The sequence below is a fragment of the Neopelma chrysocephalum genome, unplaced genomic scaffold (assembly GCF_003984885.1).
Source record: "Neopelma chrysocephalum unplaced genomic scaffold, ASM398488v2 Primary Assembly neopelma1_94, whole genome shotgun sequence".
NCBI classification, from domain to species: Eukaryota; Metazoa; Chordata; class Aves; order Passeriformes; family Pipridae; genus Neopelma; species Neopelma chrysocephalum.
Window position 1 is genome coordinate 1,420,459 of NW_020897756.1, and position 21,387 is coordinate 1,441,845.

General features: G+C 54.9%; 1 protein-coding gene across 2 annotated transcripts in view; it reads right to left on the bottom strand.

Moving 5' to 3' along the window:
- Positions 1-1,591: 1,591 nt before the first annotated feature.
- Positions 1,592-21,387, bottom strand: part of PLCG1 (phospholipase C gamma 1) — a 41,343-nt gene continuing 21,547 nt past the window's right edge. The window contains exons 5-32 of one of the 2 annotated variants that reach the window (XM_027693796.1): positions 20,230-20,314; positions 19,111-19,194; positions 18,916-18,938; positions 17,786-17,858; positions 16,702-16,803; positions 15,875-15,993; positions 14,990-15,075; positions 14,561-14,681; positions 13,978-14,146; positions 13,442-13,564; positions 12,445-12,546; positions 12,043-12,230; positions 11,554-11,754; positions 11,006-11,125; positions 10,512-10,692; positions 10,163-10,240; positions 9,610-9,713; positions 9,267-9,363; positions 9,100-9,169; positions 8,696-8,853; positions 8,089-8,185; positions 7,407-7,631; positions 6,374-6,522; positions 4,480-4,594; positions 4,127-4,288; positions 3,605-3,693; positions 2,814-2,998; positions 1,592-2,528 (exon numbers count right to left, since the gene is read on the bottom strand). In XM_027693796.1, the coding sequence (XP_027549597.1) occupies positions 2,486-2,528; positions 2,814-2,998; positions 3,605-3,693; positions 4,127-4,288; positions 4,480-4,594; positions 6,374-6,522; positions 7,407-7,631; positions 8,089-8,185; positions 8,696-8,853; positions 9,100-9,169; positions 9,267-9,363; positions 9,610-9,713; positions 10,163-10,240; positions 10,512-10,692; positions 11,006-11,125; positions 11,554-11,754; positions 12,043-12,230; positions 12,445-12,546; positions 13,442-13,564; positions 13,978-14,146; positions 14,561-14,681; positions 14,990-15,075; positions 15,875-15,993; positions 16,702-16,803; positions 17,786-17,858; positions 18,916-18,938; positions 19,111-19,194; positions 20,230-20,314 (3,349 nt within the window). In that variant the 3' untranslated portion in view covers positions 1,592-2,485. Of the gene's footprint in view, positions 2,529-2,813; positions 3,002-3,604; positions 3,694-4,126; positions 4,289-4,479; positions 4,595-6,373; positions 6,523-7,406; positions 7,632-8,088; positions 8,186-8,695; positions 8,854-9,099; positions 9,170-9,266; positions 9,364-9,609; positions 9,714-10,162; positions 10,241-10,511; positions 10,693-11,005; positions 11,126-11,553; positions 11,755-12,042; positions 12,231-12,444; positions 12,547-13,441; positions 13,565-13,977; positions 14,147-14,560; positions 14,682-14,989; positions 15,076-15,874; positions 15,994-16,701; positions 16,804-17,785; positions 17,859-18,915; positions 18,939-19,110; positions 19,195-20,229; positions 20,315-21,387 lie in introns of both variants that reach the window. The other variant, XM_027693795.1, reaches the window with a different exon arrangement.

Here is a 21,387-nt window from a genome sequence, read left to right on the forward strand (position 1 = left end):
TTTTTTTTTTAAATTGAAAAGCAACAGTTTGCTCATATGTAGGAGTGTTGTATTCTGTCTTCCCTGCAGCCCCTCTCTTAGGGATGTAACAGAGACAACCTGACTAGAAGCTGGATCACTGGGAATCAGAAGAGAAAGATGATTTTCAGCACTTAGGCACAAATTACAGTGTTGACAGTATTTCAAATACTTGTAAACTTCTGTCTCCAGTTACCCTGATAACTTTGGCTTTGCTCTTTTCAAATTGATCAGGGGCCTGATTTGATTCAGCTCACCTGCAATCACTGGTGTCAAGACCCAGCTGATCCCCAAAACAGCAGGGAAGATTAGGCAACACTTCACATGGAGAGGGATGAGGCACTTGCAGGCTTTCCCATTTTTTTTTAAATTGGGAGGTTTAGTTTCTGCTCTGTTTTACTGGCACTGGTCCTGCCAGGAGTGTTGGATTGGCATCACAAACTTTAAGGCAGACCAAGGGAGCTCTGTTACCTAAGCAGTGAATTTTTTTTTTTTTTTTAAATTTTGGGTTTTCTGGTTATTGCCCAAGTGCTCTGTTTGCTGACATTGGCCATATTTTGATGGCACAATTAAAGCCCCTTTTTACCTGCACTGATGGAGGGCAGAGTTAGGAGGACTCTTGCTTACTGGTGCTAGTGAGGGTTGGGCTAGGAATCCATGGCATAGAAAACTTCTAGCTAAAATTGCACTTTCTCTCTGCCCCATCTGGCTCGTGGTGGTGTTATGGGTACGTGGCTGTGATTCCCCTTGCACATACTAACATTGCACTAAAAGAGAGACTTTGGGAACAGCGTGTTGATCACTTTGTTTCTCAGCAGACCACAAAGTCAGCCTAATGGGGTCTCTTTTTTTTTTTTTTTTTTAATTATTGTTATTTAGAAATCACGCTGGTGCTGAATGACCTGGAATTTTTGCTTGGATTTATCCAAAGGAAAATGTAATTGCAGCTGCAATGGGACCTTTCATAAGGGTGGCCTTGCAGTGAGGGAGCAGAGCGAGGGCTCTGCTGTGTAAACCGTCTTTGTACTGGGGAGGTGTGGGGGGTTCCAGTGGGGTTGTTACTGTGTTTTTTTTTCAAGACCACAATTTTAAATGGTCACCTTGGCAATCGTGTGAAACAGGAAATAGTTTTTACTTTTGGTAAAGGTTTTAAAGAGGAAAAAAAAAAAGTGAAGCTGCCTGTGATTGTGGGCTGTAGCTATTATTAGGGCTAGGGTAGCTTGTACCTGCTATGGACTTTACCTGCTCTTATTCTGAGGGCAAGAACTCCCTGTAGCAACAATGCCACTTCTGAGAAGTGAATGGCAAGTTTCCCTTCCTTTTGTATATGTGGATGTGAGGGTGGGCGAGGGGAAGAGCTTGCTTGTACAGTTTGTTGAAATGAAACCAGACATTTTTGGTTGTTCCTAAATAAAGAGCGTAAAAGACAAGTGTGAGTTGACTGGTGCTTGCACTGGGGTGAGGGGTGGCCAGTGGTGATGCCCTTAAGCCCAGGGCATCACAGCAGGAGCTGCACACGTGGAGAGGGCTGGGAATGCTTGATCACAACCTTCCCATTTGTTTTAAGAGCACAATGGGGTAAGGCCCTGAGTGAGTGACCCAGCAACATGCTGAGCTCAGATACCTCTGTCCTAGGAGCTCTTCTTCATCCTGGGGTGCTTTGTCCCCAGGCTGGCTCAGAACTGCATGGTCAGTGGTAGCACACGACCTTGTTGTACCCTTTTGAAGGAAGACATTAAACCTGAGGCTGCTTCTTATTATTTTTCTCCTCAGCAGCTGCAAACCCCCTAAGTCCAGGAGGGAGGAGGGAACAGTGCAGGCTCCCCTCAGGAACGGCTGCCCCCCTGTGCAGGGCACAGACCACCAGACACCTGAGCCAGCACACACATAATACTGACACTTTTATTGTCGTTTAAAGCTAGAGCGGCCCCGTAAACACAGAGTTTCACTACTGGACCCTTAGGCAGTGGCTATACAGGTAGTAGATCCGATGCCAGGACACAGGTATTGCTGCCTCAGTCACCAAAGTCCCCCCCTGCCCGGAGTGCTGGGAACAGTACAGCAAAGGATGGCTGCACAGGGCCCCTGGCAGCTGCACAGGATCTCTGGAATACAGGCAGAGCAGCGACACAGAGGGCTGGATGGGGGATTTTTGGGTCTCTCCTTGTGATTATAGGCAGTTTGGTCTCTCACCTCGGCGGCTGGCAGCCTGTCCGCACCGACGCGCTTCATTAAGGGCTTGGTGGTGAAGGTTGGAGGGTGGTTGGGGTTGGTTTTGGAGTGAGGGTTTGTTTTTTTTTTTCCAATTTTTTTTTTTTTTTTAGTTCTCCACTTGAACACACTTCAGCAGAGAAACTGGAAAAGCTGCCTGAAAGTAGGCCATAGCAGTGCCGTTTCCATAGAAACCAGTTCACAGCGTGCTGTGAGATTCACAAGCACTGGAGGTGCTTTCGCCCGCCGGGATGGGCTACAGCCGGTTGTCCCCGTTGACCCGGGTCCTCCGCAGTACCCTGCAGGGGGGCACAGAGAGGGGACAGCTCAGCCTCACCCGGGGGTCACCAAGGGCATTTTCTGCTGTCTAAGGTCACCCCACTGGGGGAAATTGGGGCTCAGCCCCATCTCCCATGCCTGAGGAAGGTGGCACCAGCTGCGGGGTGGCAGCTCCTTGTCCCACCCTACTCCCACAGACCCCAAAGCAGTGAGTCCCCCAAGTGCTGGCACAACTTCCATGCTGAAATTCAGGGTTTCTACGCAGCAGAGTCTGCTGGGAGGAGCTGAACGAGCACTGCCATTACCTTCGCTCCCGGCTCTCGAAGTGGTCAGCGAGCTGCTCCTGTGACACCCGGAAATCCTCAAAAGGCTGCTGGTACCGCGACTCGAAGGACCCCTCTCTGCCTCTGCTTGACAGCAGCTGACTGGAGGCATCCCCTGCTCGTTCCCGTAGAGCTGAAGCATTGAAGAGGTTTATTTCACCATTCTCCTGCTTGGATCAGAAAGAAAAAAATACAACAGTCAAGGGGTTGGGATTTCAAACTGTACATCCTGCAGTAAGGGCCGTCCTGGTGCAGCTGCCACACAGTGTGTCCAGGGCTCATGGGGGCTTGGGGTTTGCAATATGAAACTGCTCCAACAACCACTGCTGGCTCCCACCAGCATCATTTTAAATGAAGAAATAAAAGAACCATCTGTCTCTGAAGCAGGCCTGCCCTCCACTTATGCCAACACAGACAGCCCCAGGCCAGCCAGCTCCGTGATACAGAGCTGTAACTTCCCTGGAGAGCAGAAAGGCACTGGGATGGAGCAAATCCGCCTCCTCCAGCTTTTGCTGAAGGGATTTCCAGGCAAGTCAAACACAGTCCAGGCAGGACCCTGCTTGAAACACCCCAACTGCTGCAGGAGGCAAGCCCAGCACTTGCCCTCCCGCCGTGCATCACTATGGAGCAGCATTGGGAATTCAGGCCAGGCACAGCTGAGCCTTGTCCTGACTGGAGCAGGAGCGTGGGCAGGGCCAGACAGGGCTCAGTCACTGCCTCTGCTCCTCAGCCCTGTGGCACAGTCACCTTCCCGTGTGTGACCCCAGCCTCACCTTGCTAGGGAAAATGTCTATCTTGACCAGCAGGGAAGCCAGCTCCAAATTCTCACTGTAGTTGTTCTTCAGGGGAACAGCTCGGAAACCTACGGCAGAGACAGCCCTGGTGTCACTCGTGGCACATGTCAGTCAGTGTCAGAGGGGGGTCCTTCTCCCAGAAGACCCTTCTTTGCTTCCACCAGGTTGGATGGGGCTCTGAGGAACCTGGTCCAGTGGAAAGTCTCCCTGCCCATGGCAGGGGGATTGGAACGAGATGGTGTTTTAGGGTCCCTTCCAACCCAAACCATTCTATGATTCCATGATTCTCCACCTCATCCCAGTCAGCCCCAAGGGCTGTTAGCAAATGGCTTCTGCCTTCCTTTACCTCGCTGGGGCTGTGACCTGTCATGGGGATAGGATGGACTGAGCCAGCCTGGGGCATGACAACATCCTATTGTGAAGCTCAGCATCTTCCTGGCTAATGATGTGAACTGGTGAGGACCACCATGACCACCCTCCCTACTTCCCCAAGCGCTTTACCTGTCTTCAAGCCTTTCACCAGGAAGGTGGCCTGAGCCAGGAAGTTCTCATCGCTGAACATGTCCTCCTCGTACACCACAAAGCGGAGGAAGGCAAAGTCAGGGTTGCTGACCTGGAAGTGGAACTGCTTCGGGGTCCAGAGGGGGTTCAGGCCGTTGTCCGCTGCTCACAAGACATGGCTGTCAGTGGGCAGCCCCCGCTGAGCCCCCTTCCCCCACAGCTGATGCTGAGCTTGGGGGCAGCTCAAGGGCAGCTCCCAGCCCAGGGCCAGGCTTTTCTGCAGCACCCATGGCCCACAGCAGGATCAGGAGCACTGGTGCATCCCTCTCCCTTCCCTTCACTAACCCACTCACCTACAATCTCGGTTTTCTGCTTGGCATTGTCGTACTCGGCGCCGGACACCTCCACCTCCACAAAAGGACAAACAATTCCTCTTCCATTTTTGGGAAGGTGCCGAGCCCCCAGGACCTGGGCAGAGAGCAGGAGACACTTGGTAAGAGACAGGACCAAAGGGGAAAAAAATGTCTTTGCATACCAAGACACCTTTTCAAATAAGCCACCCTGGCTCTGCTAATTGGAGAGAGGAGCGATGCTGACAGCCAGCCCAGCACAGCCTCTCAGAGAGAAACAGCTCCCACCCCTGGAAGCTGCTGTGGTGTTCCCAATCACCAGTTTGACCTGTAAGCCATAAAAAAAGGCAGCTGAACTGCCCCAGGTTCCTGCCTACTGCCTGCACAGCCAGGCCAGGGCCACAGCATCCCTCCCCCAGCCTGCCAAGCTGGAACTGGGCTCCAAGCCGAGTGCCATTCCCTGCCTGGAGTGCTACACTGGACACCTTCTTCTTTGCTGAAACTTCTCGGCCCTCCTGCCTCAGTGTGAGGATGAAAAGGAGCTGCTCTCCATCACTGCTCTGCCTCCTAATCATAGCACAGTCTGTGCCCAACTCCAGTGACAACCTGCTTCCTCACAGGAGAAAGCCAGCGCAGCTCCCTCTTGCCGGTGGCCATATGTCGCTCCAGCGTGCTGTTGGCACGCTGCTGCTGCAGGGGAAGGACATGCTGCCAACGCTGGATCATGTGCTTTGAGTCATGCTGGGCTCGAGACGGCTTCTCCATCCGTGAAAGCTGGCTTTGGTGGGGACATGGGCAGTTTTGCCAGAGGACAAAAGGCTGAGCCCATCTCTTAAAGGCGACAGTGACTGGCTATGGTACAATGACTCTTGACACCTGGTGATTGCAGCTGCATCCTGAGGTGCAGGAAGAGCTGGGAAAACAGGTGGTGAAGGGAAATGGTGCCAGGGATTTTTAGGGAGACAGTGGATATGGCGTCAGTGGTGCAGACAGGACACGATGGGGTTTTCTTATAGGGAAGGGCTGTGGCTTAGGTGGGACACTGAAACAAGTGGCCTCAGAGGAAACTTGTGAGCACCTAAAGGCAAGATCTCCACTGCATCCTCCCCAAGGTCTGCATGAGGTGAAGGGACTGACAAAGGAGACCTGACCCACATCTCGGTTCTGGGACCACCACGGATGCCTGTACAGGACACCACTGCTCCAAACATGAGAGCCACCTGCTCTGGCACAGCCCTCCAGGAGCTTTGCCTGGTAAGCTGTCCAATACTCCTGCAGAGTGCCTGTGGTGCAGCTCCGTGAGCTGAAACAGGAATGATCCAGCTTCAGAACCACCATCTGGGAAGAAAAAGATTCACCCAGCACCCCCAGTTCATCCTCTGGCACCCCTCACCCACAGCTGCCTCTCCTCTTATCATCACCAGCAGTGCAACACAGAAAACAGGGTGAAAAGATGCTCTGTCCTTGAGCATCTTCCTCTGAGGGGCCACAAGCCCAGGGGTCATGGACACCTCGAGCCTGGAGGGACTGAGTGACAAGGAGGGGACCAGGCACAGCTCTTGTGTTATCCCACTGGAGCCAGCCAGGCTCTGGGGACAGGGATGTCACCTCAGCAGCTCAGGGATGCCACCTGCTGGCACTGGGGTCCCAGGGGAGCATCCAGGGATGCTCCTGATGGTCCTTTTCAGGTACCCTCAGCAACACCCGCAGGTCTCCCCCTTCGGCGAGGGCTCTCCAAGCCTGTGCTGTGGGACAGCTCCAGGGAAGGGCTGAGGGGTTTGGTGAGGAGCAAGCAGCTGCAGGCAGAGCCAGGAACCCAGAAAATACATTCTATCACCCCAGATCTGGTATAACCACCCAGATGGAATACCTCCCCACAGTGGGAGCAGGTACTGACCTCAATGGAGATGGAGAGCGGCTCGATGCCTCGCAGCGTGCCCTTGTCGAAGGGGTCAAAGATGTCATCTCGCATGTTGGTTGGCTGCAGGACGTACCCACACTGGCCACTGGACATGAACAAGGCCTGATTCATCTGCATGGGCTTGTCTGGAGAGCACAGGCAGGAGATGGAGGAGATGGAGGAGACCCTGTGCCCTTTTCACAAGCTGGATCACTTGGATTATTGGTCCCTCACAGGAAGCCCTTGGCAAGGGGACCCAGCCCATCCTGTGCTCCATGACCTCACTGCCCTGTGCACGTGTTGGGGACATGGGGTGATCTTCTTATGCAGGATCTGCCCAACTACCCAGTGCTCCATGGGTCACCTCCTCCTTTTCCTCCCTCTCCCTTCAGCTTTCCTTGTGCTGACTCTAGTGTTTGCCAGACCGCCCTGTGAGATGCTTGAATTCACAAAAGGAATGAAAAAGCCAGCAGGAAAAAAGAGGCAGGTCGTTTGCTGGTGTGTGGGTGAGCTGAACAGGCTCATAACAGGGCTTGGCAAGGGCCAGGGAAAGAGGAAGGCTGGACTGCACGGCAGGAGCAGGAATGGAAGCTGGGGAAAGGCAAGAGGAGCAGCCAGCTGGACCCAGACCATGCATCCAGCTGGTGTCTAACCCTGCAACCAGCTGGAGTCCCAAAGCTGGGGCTGCACCATCCCCTTTGGCACCTTCCCTGCTTGCCCTCCTTGCCACCAGAGACCTGGGGAAATTCCCTGCCTCCTCTGCATCTCATCTTGCTCTCGTGGCACAACCCTCAGGCTCAGCCCAGCTCCCTGGGTCAATGCAGCCCTCAGCAGCACATTTCCCCTGCAGCAACCACGTGCCTGGACATGAACACTGGGTCTTGCTGCCTGCAGAGCCCCTCCTAGACCCAGAGCCCCTCTAGACCTCCCATGTGCCAGGAGCAGGTTAGCAGGGGTGCAGGCAGGTGGCTCAGAGGAGGCGTCAGGGCACCCCAGGAACCCACCCACCTCCCCTGCCTGCTGCCCTCACCTGGGGTCTGGAAGTTGAGTGCTACCAGCTGGCTGCCACAGATCCACATGGGCAGGGGGTCGTAGTTGGAGGAGTCGAGGCGCTGGCCCTTGGGGTAGATGCGGGAGAGCTGCAGGCGGTTGTACTGCAGGAACTTCTTGCCTTTGATCTTGTTGACGTACTTTTCCGCCTTGGTCTCGGGGAAGGAGGACATATCTCGGTAACAGGCCCTCTCTGTGCCGATCTCTGGGAGGAGACAGCACTGTGTAAGCCAGAAGAACATTCCCTTTTCAGACATTTCAAGCACCCTGACTGGCTCCTTCCTGACACCATCCTCCCACCCCTGGTTCAGCCACCACGGCAGTGGTGCTACTCTGACCTGGGGAGTGTTTTCCAGGGGCCTAACACCAATGGCTGAAAGCACTGACACAGCTCTTGGTGATCAGGCACGATGCTCCCCAACCCCACTCCATCAAGCAGCTGCTCTGGATGGTGACAGATATGAGCAACAGAGGGATGGGGAACAGAACTTCCACTCTCTGCAAAAGGATGTTTCCAGAGCTCCAAAGCAAACTGGTGCTTTGGACACTTTGGACACCTGGCCTCTGCTGAGATCTAGCCCAAGCAGCCCCTCGGGGCACACCACGGGGTGGGTGATGCCACGGTGAGTGCCTGTGGTGGCCCCAGCCCAGCAGATGCTCACTCTCTTCATCGAAGGGCACAGGTCGGCAGTAGACCACCAGCTCCGAAAGCTCCAGGGCAATTTTCTTCCTCCTCTCCATCATCTTCCCTTCGGAGAGCTGCCAAGAGAGGGTGACAGAGGTGTCAGGCCAGGTAGGAGCAGTGGTGTTGGACAACCCAGCTCATAAACTGACCCACACTGCTTGGTGTGGCTGTTCCTGCTCATGCTGTGGGAACTACTAGCGGGTCTGCCAGGTCTGCACTGGGGGACACCACAAAACCCCCACGGGAAGGGCCCTTGGTGGGTCCTGCCTCCTGCCCGGAGCAGGGCAGGGCAGGGCAGCTGTGGCCCTGCCACCCTCCACGGATGGAGATCCCCCACCTCCCAAGGCTGCAGCACCCTCCCAGTTGTCCAATCTTCCCAGATATCCAGCCTGAACCTCTCAAGCCATAACACATGGCCACCACCCCTCACCATATTGTCAAAGATTGCTCTGCCTTTGTCAACTCTGTCACTGCTCTGCCATCCATCACACGCTGCCACCTCACCACCCCCCCGCCAGCCTCTGCCTGCTCCTCGGCCCCTGAAAAACCTAGGACTTGGCAGGGAGACGTCTCTCCAGGCTCACCCGTGCATCAGCTGTCTGAGCTGCCTCCCGGATCTTCTTCACCCAGTCCAGCAGGTCCTCGTGCGTGTCGGCGGCCACGTCGAGGGACAGGCGCGACACCGAGGACATGCTGATGGAGAACACGAACAGCCGGTTGTTCTTCCCCTCGGGGCGGATGGCTGCGTGGGGACAGGGAGCTCAGGGCAAGGTCACAGCAGCTGCTGAGCCAAGCCCTTCACAGAGCAGAGGGAGGAAGGGAGAAGACAGATGCAGGGGCTCAGGGCTGACCCAGGACCCTTCAGCTACAAGAAGGTCCCATTTCTGGTCACTGGAGCCCAGGAAGTGATAGGTGAGGATGCAGAGTGTATCCCCAGGGGGCTGAGAAGACTAAGGGGCCTTTGTAATGCTCTCTCCCTGGCACTCACCGATCTGGCATGAAGGCACGTCCAGGACACCTCCAAGCAGGTCTCCCAGGGGGCTGTTCTCATCCAGCTGCTGCTGGGAAGGAAGCAGGATGGTGCTGGGCATGGTGCTGGGCAGAGCAGCCAAGCTCAAGGGCCACCAGCCCTCCCTGCCCCACTCATGGACATACCTCCCGCTCTGGCTCCAGGCTACTGGGACTAGTAATCTCCTCCACATAGTTGGAAGGGAACCACAGCTGCTTCTTGCCACCATAATCTCCTCTCCACCTGGAAGGGAAGGAAAGGGCATCATCAGCACCTGCCATGGGACCCCAAAGCATCCTGAGTGGGTGTCAGGGGGACAGACACCTCCTCCATTATCTGCTTTTAGGGTTCCTGAGACTTTGGGACTGTGCAGCTTGTGGGCAATCCCCAGACAGACCCACTCCTGGAGAGGACACACCTTTGTATAGATGGTGACAGCAAGGTTTGACCACATCCCTGAGGGAAAAGGGAGGCTCAGCACCCACTCACCAGCCTCCTTCCTGTTTCTCCACATTCTGGATGATGGCATTTTTGGTGAAGGTGAGCTCATCCTCCCGCTGTGCCTTGTAGTCGAACAGGGCTTTGACTGCACACTGCAAGGAGGAGGGATCCCATGAGGCTGGGCAGGGGAAGGACACATGGACAACGAGCCCACAGGATGAGATCAGCTCCCACCACAGATGTGTTTGTTGGAGGGCCTGTGAGGCACGCTGTGCATGCAGGCAGCATCCAGCCCTGCTGCCAGCCCCTACTGACACCCTGCAGAACAAATCAAGGCCCCATTTACACCAAAGCAGAGCTCACAAATCTGGTATGGCCCCACACAAGCACTGTACCCACAGCCACTGATGGATTGAATGTGGAGAGCTCAGAATAAGAGGCAGCCCAGCCTGGGAACCTGCAGGTTCAACCTCCAGCATTCTCCCTTCATAGGCTAAAAACGAGTGTGCAAAATAACACAGCTCCTGGAAAATGAAACGTAGAGCCACCTGCTAACCCTCAGGCCTTGCAGGGTGTCCCATCCCAAGCACTCATAGCGTACCTTGAAGGTGGGCATGGGGTTGGCTTCCACATAGAACCCGGGGTGGCGTCCCTCATACAGGGCTCCATAGTCTGGCTCCTGTGCAAGCAAAGGGACAGTGGTTACAGCAGGGAGGGAGAGCACCCCAGGGAAGGCACAAGACCAAAGATGATGCTGCACACAGCAAACAGCAGCCCAAGCCCACACTCCCTGCCAGCCTGGCTCCGAGGGGCAGTGCCAGTAAGAGGCACAAAGCCCCAAGAGGTGAGGGCTGTGGAGCACAGGGATGGCTCACACACCAAGGCACCAGCTCAGAAACGACCTGTCCATCATTGTGTGGCTGAGCTCCCCCAGTGCCTGCCACGCTCACCGCGGTGCCGATCTTCTCCAGCGTCTCCTCATTGATGGGGTACCGCAGCTTCATCTTGCGGTACAGCGGGTGCTTCTCGTAGTAGCTGATCAAGTCCACCAGGCTCTCGAACTCAGAGTTGCCCAGCAGCACAGTCTGGCCCTCCTGCTGCACCCGGCAGTGCTTGATCTTCCCTTCCGCCCTGGAAGGAGGAAACAGAGAAGCCACTTGGCACCCGGCACGAGAAAGTCTCTGCCAAAATAAAGACGCCCAAGGAAAGGGCGCCCCTGGGCTGATGGTTGAGCAAAGTCATCTTCCATTGGAGGATGGGAGGAGAAGCAGGGCCCTAAGGGCTCTCAGGGGGCTACAGGACTTATCCACAGCCACCTGGGAACAAGAGGAGCTCTGGGAGGGCTCATGTCCGGCTGATGGCCCCTGTCCAGCTCTCCCACCCACCACAGCATCTCGGCCACACCTCTCGCACCCATCACCCGTCGCCCTTCCCCAGGACACACCTGAAGGAGATGGCGTAGGAGCTGGGCTCGCTCCTCTTGCGCACCAGGAAGGCTCCGTCACGGGGCACCCGCATCAGCATGTGCTCGGCCTGGGCCCGGGTGAGGTTGGCGTGGTACCACCTGTCAGGAGAGACACGTCACTGTGCACAGGCCTCCACACACCCAGCTCATTCCACACCTCTGCCATGGAACACGGCTTCCCCTCAGCCCCTAAAAGGCTGCCTGAATCCTCAAAAGGAGGACAGGGAGCAGAGAACATCCTATCCATGACACTGGAATGGGGCAGAGCCCATCGGTGATGTGTGGCATGGGCGAGGGCATCCCAACCAAGCCCAGCACCTCTGCTTTGCACTGAGACTCCACAACAATTAGCTCCATGCACAACAGAGCTGGCCAGCACGGCTACTGTGACAGAGCTCCACAGGGAGAAAGGGAGGACCAGAAAGTCCCAGCAAGAGGGGAATGGCTGAGGAGAGATCTGGGAGGGTTTCCCCCAGGGTCCCAGCTGCCCAATGGACACAACTCCCCCTCCCTAAACACACACTCACTCTTTGCTCTCATGGGCATTGGTCTGGGGCACCGGCTCTGTCAGCCTCATCTCAAACTCGTTGCACCTCAGTGGCACCCCCTGGTAGTGGGTGATGAGGTCGTAGAGGCTGTCGAACACCAGGTTGTCCGTCAGGAAGAACTTGGGGCTGCCGGCGTCCTGCCGTGAGTGGATCCGGCAGTGCTGCACCTTCCCGTTGCGCCTGCACAAGAGGGAGGGGGTAAGCCAGGGCTGCCCACAGAGAGATTCTGCACCTGCCTCAGGCACAGCAACAGCCTGAGACAGAATTCCTGCCCCACGGGAGAGCAATTGCATAAGGATCCCAATGGATTTGACCCTTCTGCACCAGGACAAGGAGCTGACATGGTGCTGGGGCTCAGAAAAAGGGGAGAAACCTGCTAACAGACCACCAGGGAATGGGACCCCACCACTGAACACAGCACCAAGAGGAAACTACCCCTGGAGCGGCCCGGGGCAGCCAGGGCCTCACCAGAAGGAGAGGGTGTAGTCCCCGACAAAGGTCTCGCTCTCTCTGACGAGGAAGGAGCCGTCGGGGGCCCCCGTCTCGATGCAGTACTCGGTGAGCAGCCGCTCCGCGATGTGCCGCCCGTCACGGCCCGCCCCCAGCTTCCCATGGAACCACTTCTCCGTGGAGTGAAGCTCGGTGCTGTTGCTCACCTGAAGGGGGAAAACCCACCACCTCGGGTTACTGAGTTGTGGTGCTGGAGTCTGCTCAGGGGGTCTACCAACCAGGACCAGGGAGTTTCTGAAGCAGCTCCCATCGTTCCCAGCACAGGATCTCCCCCTGAAGGCAGTGGTAATGCTCAGCCCCTTGGGGTGTCAGGTACTTTCCTTATGGGAACAACTCACTGTCACACAGGGGAGCCCTCACCTCCTTCTGCTCTTCCTCATCCTCGTTTCCTTGGTCACTGGTTGTCTCCCCAGAGTAATAGATCTTGCTGCTGGTCAGCACAAAGTAATGAGGGTTCCACTCCTGCAAGGAAACAAACTCTGGCAAAGAGACCAAGGAAGCACTGAGCTGGCCCACCACCCATCCACAGGATTGTCTCTCCCTGACCAGCACAAGCAGGGAGGGGTGACCAGGTTTGTGGAATCAGCAACATTGATTCCAGTGAGTCACAGGAGCTTCCAAGACATCCCCCAGATCTGAAGCATGGATTTATCAGTAGCAAAAACCCAGCACGTGACAGGTCTCACATACAAAGTGACTGCAGATCACACTGCAAACACCTCAGCACATATTAAAAGGTGATGACCAAATCAAAAGCAAATCAATGCAAAAAAACCCCACTCTGCATGGACTCAGCACAGTGGCTATCAGAGGTGAGGATGGCAGGGATGTTATGTGGATTTACCATTGCACATTCCCCTTTTCCCAAAAAACCTGTTTCGGTAGCAGGTGGCTTTGCATGACAGACCCTCAGCAAAGCAATGCTGCTGAAGAAGTGGGCTGTGTTAAGCAAATGCACACAGTAAATGAGTGATCAGTGCTTTACAAAGCAGAATGCTTGCTTAGGTGTGTCAGGAGTGCAGGCACTTGGTAGGAGGCAGGGCTGGAAGCACAGCCATCACCAGAACTTCCTGCAGCACAGATCACAGGCTGCAGTACCTTGGCCCAGAGCTCCCTCTAGCTCAGCCTTCTGCCTCTAGCAAGAGCCCACAGGAGATGCCTAGGGAAGAGCACAGGAGAGAGCCAGCACAGAACTCCCCCAGCCTTCAGGGATGCCTGAGAAACCAGAGAGACCAAGAGCTTCTTTGGCCATTTGCACCACACCCCTTCCTTCCAGCACACACAGCACACGATGGAGCCATTACACCATTTATGGAGCCCCCAGAGCAGGGACAGGGTGACAGCAGCAGAGCCATACGTGATTTATGGGGTCTTCCAGGTAGAGGATCCCATTCTTGATGGAGTTGCTGATGTCATTCTCTGAATACATCACGGATGTGGGCAGCTCCTCGTACGCACTGCCCTCTGCCAGCTTCTTGTGCTGTGGGACAAGAGAGCAGGTCAGGCACCCTGAGGAGAACAAGCATCCAAAAAGCAACATGCACTTTCTGGTGAACAGCCCTAAAGCTCCAGGTCTGCTGCAATGGGTTCCTCCAGACTAAAAGGATCAAGATCTATGCCACAGAGATCACTGAATGGCAGTAAAGTCCTACCCTTTCTTCCCAGAAATGACTCCTGCAGCAGAAATACCAACATCCCCCATGCTCTCCAGAAAGGCAGCACCCAGCTGCTCCTCTGAAGCAAGAGAGCTCTGTCTCCAGCTGGTTTGAGCATCAGCTCTCCACTTCCAACCCTATACTGAAAACCACTCCCTTCCAGAGGCAGGTCCCACACCCTCACCCCATTTTGCCCTCATTCTTTCACTTATGAGCCTTGCTGGGGACAGGAGTTCACCTTGATGAGAATCTTCCTCTTGAGCTGGTTTGGAGAGGGAAGGCCATCAGCAGAAATATCGACTGGTTTGGTCAAGAGCATGTCCCCAAAGACTTTCTTGAAATTCTGAGCCATGTTCCTCTGCTGAGCAATGCTGCAGTGGTCCTCGATGGACAGAATGACGGGGAAACTGGGAGAAGGAGAACAGTCATCAGAGTCACCACGGGCTCTGGATGGAACCAAGGACTTCTGAGCTCTGTTTCAAAACCTGGTCTCTGTGCCCCTCAGGAGCAGCTCTCATCAACAGTGATCTCTGTTGCCTTGAGCACCCAGTGTAACCACCCTCCAGGAATGTGTCCCACCACTGCTGGCAGGGCACAGGGTGGAGAAGGACTGGCAAACTACCTGGGTTTACCCAAAGCCCTCCCTCCCTTAACTTTTTTCCAGGAAAAATCTCCCTTTGGCTGGGTGACACGAGATGATTTTTTTTCCCACCAAGTCCCAGGCCTCGTGCTGGATCTCTGGATAAAGGTGGGCTTCCCTTTACTACAACCCTGGCTCTACATTCTCTCTGCTCTGCCAGCTGAGGTCCTGCTGTACTCACTCGGAGGTGACAAAGGCATGCTCCTTGATAGTGACCAAGACATCGGAGAACTTGATCTTGGTGGTTAAGGTGTGTCCGTGGTAGATGACGGGCATTCCATCGGGACCATCCCAGCAATCCACTGAAAGAGACCCACGGGGGAAACTTAGCCCAAAGGCTGCAATACAGGCAGGACATGGACATGAGAAGGACTGAACTAAGCACTGCTGGGAAAGGCATTAGGTGGCAATAGAAGAAAGGCCAGATCCTCCCCAGGGACCGAAAGCTCAGGCACGTCCCACAAAGCAAACAACCTCAGCCCTTTCTGCACATCATGGAGATGATGTTGCCAGTGGCACATCAACCTGCAGCTCTGCCTTCCAGGCAAAGCCTTTCCCGACCACCACCAGCTGTCCCAAGGATGGGGGTAGAAGGACAGGCAGCACTCACGCTCGATGCAGCGGCAGCCCATGCGCAGGCAGCGCGCGTACGCCTCCAGCGAGGACTCGCTCGAGAACTGATCCCCTGTCAGGTACCTGCCAGGACAGGACACACAAACACATCAGCACAGCCACACCACTGCACCCACGGGGGCTGCTGGGCCATCCTGGACCTGCCTCTGCCGTGCAGGGAAGGGCAGAGCAGCGTTCCCACAGCTGGCACCTCCCCACGGAGGGGCTCGGCTCTGTCCCACCGGCAAGGGCTGCCAGCACTGCTCTGAGCCCAGCCCTGCTGCTGTCTCCTGAGATAAACCTCGTAGAGAGGTATCAGCATTGGTGCCACAAAGAGCCCAAGAGCAGGGTTAGACCAGCTCTTGCAGGCAGGCAGGAGCTCAGTGCCTGCCCTCAGGGCTGCTCAGCTGGCTTAGGCTCTTGGTCCTTTATGTGTGGGCTAAGGGGCTGCCACTGCACCCCAAGAACAGGGAGCACAGACAGAGCCTGTCTGCACAGAAAGCAATTCCTGCAAAATTCTTCCAGCAGCAGAGAAGGAAAATGGCCAAACTCAGCCCGAGAGGTTTTACCACATCTGTCCTGAGAGGCTACGGAAGATGCCATTGCTAATGGTGAGGAATTACCAGAGTGACAGCTCAGGATGTGAAGGCACCTGAAGGTCTGTGCAGATGTGTGCTGTGGACAATGTCTGAGCAAAACATTTATGGTTAAACAACACAGGGAAAATTGAGGTACCAAGAGGAAGGTCCTAATGTACTGACCACTGCTTGGAAGTCTACTTGACCCATTGCTGGGATCAGGCAAAACCAGGAGAATCTCCTCCTGGCATGGGAAAAGGCTGCTGGGAGCAGCTGGGTGGAGAGAGCCCTCCCCTAGTCCTTACGTGTTGTGTGAGGAGGAGATCCAGTAATGGGAGAGGGGGTTGTTCATGTTCTCCAGACACACCATGTCCAGTTGCGAGTTCCAGATGCTGTTCTCTTTGGAAAACAGGAAGGTGAGAAACTGCTCAGGAAGAAACAGAAAGGTGTTAATGATGCGGAGGGGCCGGTGCTGTGGTTCAGCTTCACACACATTTCCCACCCTGTGCCAGAGGCACAGACTGACCAGGGGCCACCCACACAGCACACAGGCTACCTGAGCCAGAGCAACCACAGCCTGGGCATGGCCACCTGCCCTCTGAGCTGTGCCAGACATCTGTGTCCCAAATGCTTTGACCCAACTGCAGACAAATGAGTTGCTCTGCATTTATTTTTTACAGCTCACATGGCTGGCAGTAGCTCACTAAGGCCATGTGGGTCAAGGGACCTTGGCTTGGTCCAGAGTGCCAGTGACATGGTCATCTCTAGTTGTTTTTATTATTTTGTTTTCAGCTCTTCTTGCTTTGAAAAAATCCTGACATGCCCCAAAGCAGCATTAAGCCAAATGCAGCCCCTCTCCTCCCCCAGATGAACTGCCTGATGAGTACTCCCAGCTGCACACACTTAGCACGAGAAGAGAGCCCAGAAGTCACCCTCTCTGTCAACCAGCTCTTGTGTAACACAGTGACCCACCACGTCCATCTCACAGGGCCAGGCAGCTCACAGGAGCTGTGATCCTTCCAGCACCACCACTCACAGCACAGACAGCAGAGCTGTCACACCACACTTTGCACCAGGGATGTCACCCCCTGTGCCACCCCACTCCACACACACCACATTCAAGGTGTCTTACTTCGTCCAGGGTGAAATAAGGCTCATCAATCTCCCTCAAAGGGTCTCTCAGAAAGTTGAACATGAATTCCTGTACCTGAAGGGTATCTGCAGCCCAGAGCTCCTACAAACCCCGGGAGAGACATAAAAGAAGCCATTTCAGAAAGTACTATTCAAAACCACGTGCAGCTCATCCAGCTAGAAGCTTTAACCATTAAGGAGGCGGTTTTTGATGCACGACCATCTCTGCCAGGAACTCAACTGTCAGCACAAATGCTGGATAGCACACAGTGAGCAAATCTGCCCTACTTCTAAGTGGGATTCATTTTCTCAGTGCTGTGCATTTTCCTCCCCAACAGCTCCTTTGCACACATCTGCCCTCCCTCCTCCCTCGGCAGCAGAAGCCAACCCGGCTTCCTTTGGGTCCCTCTCCCTGGGTTTCTTTCATCAGCCATGGAAACACTGCATCTCCCCCTGGGTAACTCCCTGCTGGCTGCAGAGATGCAGCGGTGGGGCACAGAGCAGGAGGCCTCACACTCCTCCACCTGCCCTCCTAGAGGAGACCAGCAGTGAGACGGGAGCCCAGCAAGAGCCAAGGGGTCTGTGCAGCCACAAACACACTGCCTGCGCCTGTGAGCGTGTCCGTGCACGCTGTGCTGGCTGAACAACCCACAGTCACTCTGAAATGGAAAGGTCAGCAACTGAATCCATCAGCTGCTCCTCAGGAGCTGCTGACAACTCCCGAGCAGACAGGATGGACAGGACTTTTTGGCTGCTCCAAACCTTCAGTAACCAACCAAGGTCACAGGGACTGGGTAAATCTCCAGTGACCAGTTCCTTCCTCCCGGGACCTCTGCTCCTGCCAGATCTCTTGGTTCCTTTTCTGACCAGGGTGCCTGGCTGAGGACAAGTTTGCCCTCACCAGTGCTCCCCCTGCAACACCTCCTGCTCCAGGAAGGATGTGCCCAGGTTGAGGCCGTGCAAGGCAGAGCACCCCAGAACCAAATCATCCCAGCTCCACAGCAAGGTTACCCATGGAACACTGGATCCACACTGATACCAGTGCCTACCCCATAGTCCCTTCCCATGGCCTTTGTTGAGCTCACCCTCTGGTACTCCAGCAAGAACTTCTGCAGCTCCAGCAGTGACACCCTGAAGTGCTCAGACCTTTCTCCACCCCTGACAAGCAAAGAGAGAGAAGCTTCAGTCACTCACACAGCACATCATGTGAGATGCCATCTGCCACCTCCATGGCACGTGCAGCCAGATGTGCCCCGAGCAAGCAGAGCAGGATGGGCAGAGAGTCAAGGAGACCATGACAGCAAACATGGAGCAACTGAGATCATATATATCCATATATCAGAGCCAGGGACTGCTCCAGGAACAGCCCAGGATTCACACTGCCAAGGGCACAACAACATGAAACTCTGGCAAAGGGCAGCAAAAATCATCAGAGGTACAAAAAAAAATAAAAATTGAGGGTCTGTACACGAGTGAAAAGAACTGAATAGGTGCAGGGCAGTCTAGGGGTGACTGCAGACAGGACAGACATGGAAGCATGGACTCAGGGAAGCAAGGCACAGGGAATGAAGGAGGAATGTTTTGCAGCTGATTATCTCAAAAGACTGGTCCATGACTGCACCAAGCCACAATGGACAGCCAAGGGCCATGCTGGGCACTAACATCACAAAACCCCAAAGTGGACTGGGCAGTGCTGGCTGCCCTGGGCAAAGGGGTGAGCCAGATGGTCTGCTGAAGGTCCTGCCAACTCTTTTCTATGGTTACAGGAAAAAAAGGAAGGAAACCATTGAGAATTACCTGAATAAGTTAATAAGTCTGTCACTTTAGCTCCTGGGTCTAAATTCAAACTCTTTTTAGCACGGCTGAGGTGTGCAGAGGGCACAGCTGGCGATGGCACCAGAGGCACTGCCTGGGGAGCCAGAGCTCTGCAGCCACCACGAGGACAACCCCTGGGAGATGGCTCCAGATCTGATCACTTCATATCAACCAACTGACCTGAGCTGGATCACAGGGGGATGTCTGGGAGGAAGAGCCCTCACTGCCCCGAGCTGAAGTGTCTACAGCAAAGATGCTTGTTCAGAGCACAAACCCACAGGTAGCGTGGTGGCAGGAGGAGTGCAGCATGTCTCATCCCAACATGTTGCTGCAGGCACCAAAGCACGATACGGAGAAAAAAACCCAGCCCCTTCCCCAGCAAATACAAAGAATTATCCACCTTTCCAGGAACGGGACATCCATCTGCAAAAGAAAGAGCACAAACATTAGGTTTGCACTCAGTAACTTCTTTACTCCCCAAACACAAGAGCTCACCCCAACAGCAGTAGGGTTAAAAAGACAATTAAGAGGGAATGCCCAGTAACAAATAAGGTCTTTCCTTCCCCTTTCCACCCTTGGAGGATTCAGCTCTCACCGTTTTCTGGGCGCTGAACATCAGGCTGCGGTAGAGCTGCGCAAACTGCCCATACGTGATGTCCCCGTTCCTCTGCTCCACATCCTGAGGCAAAAAAAACCAACAAAATAGTTTTTACAAGAGCCACAGGCAACTCTGCATGGCCTGAGGAGTGTCTCATTCCACCAGGATTCATGTAAAAAAAAGGAGGAGGAAAAGGGCAAAACCTGTCCAGACTTTGCCTCCCGCACAATGGCCTCAAGTCGTGCCAGGTTTAGACTGGATATTATGAAAAATTTATGGAAATAGTGGTCAGGCATTGGAACAGGCTGCCCAGGGCAATGGTGGAGTCACCATCTCTCGAAGGGTTCAACAAGCATGTGGATGCAGCACTTGTGGACATGGTTTAGTGATGGACCTGGCAGTGCTCGGTAATGGTTGGACTCGATATTAGAGGTCTTTTCAAACCTTACAATTCTGATTCCATGACCTCTGCTGGAGCCAGCAGGACTCAGCAGTGCCCAGGACATGGGCACATCCTAAAACAAGTCCCACAGTTCCCCAAGCTCAGCCATACAAAGGCATCACCACTTATTGAATGGTTTCCAAAGGACAATTTAACCTTCTGTTTGCCAAGAGCACCTGAAGTGTCTGGAAACTGCATGACCCAGAGCGTGTGCTCTTCTTCAGATACACCACTCTTTGGCCTCAGAGTTCCACGCTGGTGGGAAGAGCTGGTCATGGAGAGATGACCCTCCACCCCTAGGCCTGCAGTGATGCTGGCAGAGCATCACTCTGTGGCAGTGGGTTGCAAGACCCAGGATGCAGGACCCAGTAGCTGTTCTCCTGTGCTTTACCCCACCAGCACCAAGCCCACAACCAGAGCCAGGAGCAATGTGGGGAGTGTGGGAGGCAGGGTGGGGTAAGGAGAGGGTGCTGGCCACAAATGGGCCAGGGTGCGGCACCCAGTGAGAGCTGGCACCTCTTCAGTCACCACCGTGGGTGGGGGCCCTCCCAGGAAAGGCTGGGAGGCTCTGCAATATGCAAACATGCCCTGGGAGTTTAACCACCACCAGGGTTTGCACAAAGGTGGGTAACAGGCTGCCGAGGGTCCCCAGAGCTGAGGGGTCACACACTCACCGTGAGTCTCTCCCGCAGGAACCTCATGTTGGGCACCCGGTAGTTGACCTGAGACAGCATGTTCTTCAGATCCTTGGCAGAGATCCTGGCTCAGCAGGGGAGAGAGGAGAAACGTGTTCAGGAGGTCTGGGATGGAGGGGTCTCATCCTGGGGCTGGGACACCACACAAACAGAGCAGCCATGCCCAAAGGGGCACTGGCTGTGACACACGAGGATGGATGTGTGACCCCAGAAGGATGCCGAGGTTGGGACCAAAGGCAGAACAGTGGGGAGCACACAGGGAAGCAGAGAGAGATGTCTGCATGACAGTGGAAACAGCAAATACCACTCCTACAAGTTCCTGACCCTGCAGGGTGAGTCCCAGCACTCTCGGCCCACTCGAGCCATGGTGACACACAGCAGCACTGCTTTACAGAACAACCAGGAAGAAGCATTTTCCAAGTATCTGCACCCCAAGATGGATGCTGAGTGACCAATTCCCTTCTAAAACCTACTCCCTGGCCTGCTGGAGGAGGGCAGGCTCTGTAAGTGGTTTGGATTCAGCTAATTTTATCCTGAGAGGAAAAGAGCCATTTCCAGTGCACAGCCACAGGCACAGCACTGCCACGTCGTGCCCAGCTGTGCTCTCCCAGCCACACATGCTGCTGGCACAGAGCAGCCAGCATGGCTGTCCTCCCCCTGAGGCCCTTCACACCAAATGTGCCGGTTCCTCGACCAGGGAGAGCTCCAGTGCCAGCCCTGAGCAGGATCCTGCACCCAGGTGGGCAGAGACAGGCAGCAAAAAGCCCCAGGCTGCCCCTGCCTGCTCTGGAGCTGTTCCGCAGATGGGGCAATGGCCCTGCAGCGAGAAAAAATGTAGATGCCTCCCATCTGCAGGATTTAAGAAGCTGAGAGGTCTGTGTGCAATCATTTTCTGGCAACCTCTGCCTTAAAATCAAGTCCTGGGAGTCCACCCCTGCAATTGCAGATGCTGCTTTTGCCCCCCACGGAGCGCGTGGGAGCCCAGGATCCTAAAGGATGCTCCCCCATCCTGTGAAGCATAGGGCAGGTCTGACCCTGGAAATCCTTATGGCTTGGGCTTCCCTGGCTGTACCAGAGGAGATGCCCTTCGCCCTGTGAACCACATCTCTTTCACGCTCTTCCCGGGCAATGGGGTGA